The following is a 3921-nucleotide window of genomic DNA, read 5'->3' on the forward strand; positions in this document are numbered from 1 at the left end:
TTGTTGGTGTTGATCTTTAGGCCAAGGTTGTTGCACTTGGCCTGGATTATGTATAGTGTCTTTTGGGTAGCGTTTCTTGCATACGCTTTATGTGGGCAGATGATGCATATGTCGTCAGCATATATGAAGATTTCCACTCCGTTTGGGAGGTTTAGAGTGGCTAAGTTCTCCATCAGTAGGTTAAACAGGTAGGGGCTTAATATGCCTCCTTGTGGCGTTCCGTTTTCTAGGGGGATGAATTCAGTGGTTTTTCCTTAGAAGGTAACTCTAGCTTCTCGGTTTAGTGTGTAGTTCCGAGTCCAGGCCAGTAGATGTCCTTTTACTCTTTTTTCAACAAGTTTGAAGAGGATGGCAGGTGAGATGGCTAGCTCAAATGCTTTCTCAAGATTGAGGAAGATGACAAAGGCTTTTTTGTCATTAATTGTTGTAAGAACATCTTTGTTACATTCTTGAGTGCCTATGCTGCTCCTGTAAGCATATAGGCGGTGATGTAGTTGGCCTATTTTCCATTGCAATCTATCGAGTACCATTCTATCAGCTACTTTCTCGGTGCAGCTGATCAAAGCTATAGGTCGGTAAGTGTCTGGTTCCTTGGGTTTTGGGATGGGTTTAGTATCCTGTTGGTTCCATGTAGTTGGGTGTAGTCTTTCTGTGTGTGTTCTGTTGATTAAGTGCGAGTACACCAACTTCACGTGGCTTCCCATGTTCCTTAGCATGCTTATGTGATGAGGTCGACTCCGGGGTCAGTGTCCTTTCTGCCTTATGTAAGGTCCATGTTGAGTTCCTCCATGGTGTAGGGGTTGTCGGTATCATCTATCATGTTGCAGGCAGCTTCTATGATATTGTTTCTGATTGGGAGCAGTGTTCTCTGCCTGTTTACAGTTTGCAGAGGTAGGTTTGTGCTTTTTGCAATTCTGTTGGCTTCAGCTAATGGGTCTGGGTGTGTGACTCTGGGTGTATTGTACTTCCCAGAGACTTTGTTGAACCAACCCCATATTTTTGCTATGGATGTGCTGAAGTGAAGTTCATGGCACCATGAATACCATTTGTCAGTTGTGTTTTTTTACTTCCAGTGATACTTGCACAGAATGGTTGATGATTTCCACAAGTATATCATGAAGTTCGTCAGTTCTTTATTTCCTGAAGAGTTTTCTGGTTCGGTTGATTCTGGCATTCATTTCTTTGATGCGGCTGTTATAGTGCCAGGCGTCGGCGTGTTTCCTTTCAGAATGCTTTTTCTGAGGCATGGATACACTGGCGGCTGCATCTAGTTGTTTGTTGAAGTCAAGTGATACGGTGGAAATATCAATGTGAGGGTTTTTGATGTATTCCAGAGCCCATTCTGTCATAGCTGTTTCAAATTTTTCCCAGTAGGCAAACTCTGGGTTCCACCTTTTAGGGGGTGGAGGAGGAGGGGGGTATTTTTCCCATTCAAGTTTAACTTTTATGGCAGGGTGGTCACTTGTTAGTACAGGATGCAGCTGCCATTTGGCGCCTCTTTGTATGGTACTAGAGAAGAAGGTGAGATCTAAGCGACCTCCTTTCAAATGGGTGGCTTCTGTAACGTTGTTAAGCAATTTTATATCAGGATACTCTTGCAGTAGAACGTACAAGTGTCGGCCTGTTTGATTTGTTGCTGATATTGAGTTCAGAAATGGGTGGTTGGAGTTGAAATCACCGGAAATTATTGTGTCGTCCTCAGAGGCGGCAGCAAAGAGCCTCTCTGCATTGATGCTTTTTGCTAGGAACTTATGTATGTTGTGGACTGTGAGAGTTGTGGCTAGCAGAGATATCTGAACACTGAGTGTCTCTGCCTCTGTCCCATAGTCGATGCTTGGTGCTATTTTGGAGGGGATGCTACTTTTGACAGGTGTGTTTGTCCTTTTGTCGTTGGTGTTTGATATGTGGTGTATACTTTGTATCCTGAGAACGCAAATGCTGTGTTCTTGTTTAGCAGAGTTTCTTACAGTACAATGATGTCTGGGTCTTGCACTGAAATTTGGGATTGCCGGAAGGCGAATTTATTTCGGAGTCCGCAAAGGTTCCATTAGAGTACTTTCACTTGAGTGTTGTGGTGGATATTTTCGTTGTTGTGAGTGTTTGTGTTAGGATCGTTTGCTGGAGGGACTATGAAGGGAATTGTGCTTGAAGTTCCCAGGCGGCATTAGGATGCGTTTGTAAGAGTTTATATATGGAGTCTGGGTATTGAGAGTCCATCCTCATTGGTCATGGACCGCTTGAGGGTGGAAACGATAATTCCTTGTGGTAGTTGCCTCTGCTTGGTGGAATTAAGGTATCAGAATCTGGTCCGTGATAATCCATATTTCGGCCTCCGTTACTGCTAGTGCTGTTATGTCCATGATTGGCTGAGCTAATGGTATTAATGGACCTTTTACACGTCAGCAATTAGTCCCCTTCTTACATGGTGTTGAGGTCAGGTGTTTTTTTGTTGTATTAAAAGCACTTCCATTACTCTGAGGCATCTGTTATCAGTGGCGAGGTCAATGATGTTAATATTCTTTACTATATGCTCCCTTGTGATGTTGTAGTTATGTGTTTGGAGTTAGTGCATTTGTATTGCACCCTGTTGCACGTGGTAAGATACTCTTTTAGAATAGTGCCTCATCGTCCTCCCAATGTAGGAACCAGGACATCCCTGGAGAGGTCATTTTTATTGGTATATTACGTTGGTGTTCTTTAAATCCTTTTGCATATCAGGGTCCAGGTTGTTTTTCATGATTAAGTCTCGCCTTTTTCCCGATTGTTAATGCATTATATGGTTGATTTCTGTATCCTCTGCTGTGTCAAAAACGTACCTTTTTTTATCATATTTCCCATGGTATTTTCATCTTCTTGGTAGTTTGAGTTCATAAGAGCTTGATAATAAAGGATTATTTTTTCTGGTGTTGGTATTTTTAGGGCATTTGTTCCATTGTCTCATCTCATTCTTAATTTTCGGGTTAATGTCCAAATTTACATAACCAGTATTCACTAAAACTTTAGTAATTCATTCCTGTTATTCATAAGTGCCTTTCCACGAAGAACAGTGAGAAATGGATCTCTGATCCAAAGAAACGCCCTAATGATGGCAATTTTATACCTACTAGGGTACTCGCTGTTGCCATTCAGAGACAGGCCAAGGTTCGTTGGTTGTCTTTACAAGGACTTCAAAGAAGAGGGGACGTCCTTGGATGCTGTGCTCAATGGTGAAATTAAGGGAGCTGCATTCCTCAAAAGTGCATTGAGGTTCTTCTATGCACTCTTCATTGGCTGTTTTTACCAAAGTATCATCAATATATTGCATATAGAGGTCAAGTTTACTGAATTTTTGGAAAAATCTCTCCTCAACTACTCCCATATGTAAGATAGTAAGGAGGACGCCTAAAAGGGAACCCATGGCGACACCCTTCTTCTGAATATATGTGAGGCCCTTATGTGTGGTAAAAGGGGCTTTCTTTGTGCATATTTCTGATAATGCATGAAGAAAGGCATCAGGGACATTAAGGGTGAATGTAGTTGTATCCCTGTAAACTAGGTCCATTATCAAGTCTATAGTTCACTAGTAATAGTAGGTTGGCCAGGGCACCAGCCGGCCGTTGAGATACTACCACTAGAGAGGTATTGGATCCTTTGACTGGCCAGACAGTAATGCATTGGATCCCTCTCTCTGGTTACGGCTTAGTTTTTCTTTGCATACACTTACACAGAATAGTCTGGCCTATTCTTTACATATTTTCGTCTTTTCTCATACACCTGAAAACAATAAGATACTTAACACTTCTTCAGTGTACTTTCCTCTTGGTATGGGTAGAAGAGACTCTTTAGCTATGGTAAGCAGCTCTTCTAGGAGAAGGACACTCCAAATTCAAACCATTGTTCTCTAGTCTTGGGTAGTGCCATAGCCTCTGTACCATGGTCTTC

The 3921-nt window shown here is 42.2% G+C and overlaps 1 protein-coding gene across 1 annotated transcript; it reads right to left on the minus strand.

Moving 5' to 3' along the window:
• Nucleotides 1–254: 254 nt before the first annotated feature.
• On the minus strand, nucleotides 255–716 carry LOC137646385 (uncharacterized). Its single transcript, XM_068379487.1, has one exon. It carries the CDS (start codon nucleotides 714–716, stop codon nucleotides 255–257), a length of 462 nt encoding a protein of 153 aa, XP_068235588.1.
• Nucleotides 717–3921: the final 3205 nt, after the last annotated feature.

This window comes from Palaemon carinicauda, chromosome 9 (assembly GCF_036898095.1).
Source record: "Palaemon carinicauda isolate YSFRI2023 chromosome 9, ASM3689809v2, whole genome shotgun sequence".
Taxonomy (NCBI): domain Eukaryota; kingdom Metazoa; phylum Arthropoda; class Malacostraca; order Decapoda; family Palaemonidae; genus Palaemon; species Palaemon carinicauda.

Coding starts and splice junctions, on each gene's coding strand:
- LOC137646385 (XM_068379487.1), bottom strand. CDS start 716: ATGCTAAGGAACATGGGAAGCCACGTGAAGTTGGTGTACTCGCACTTA.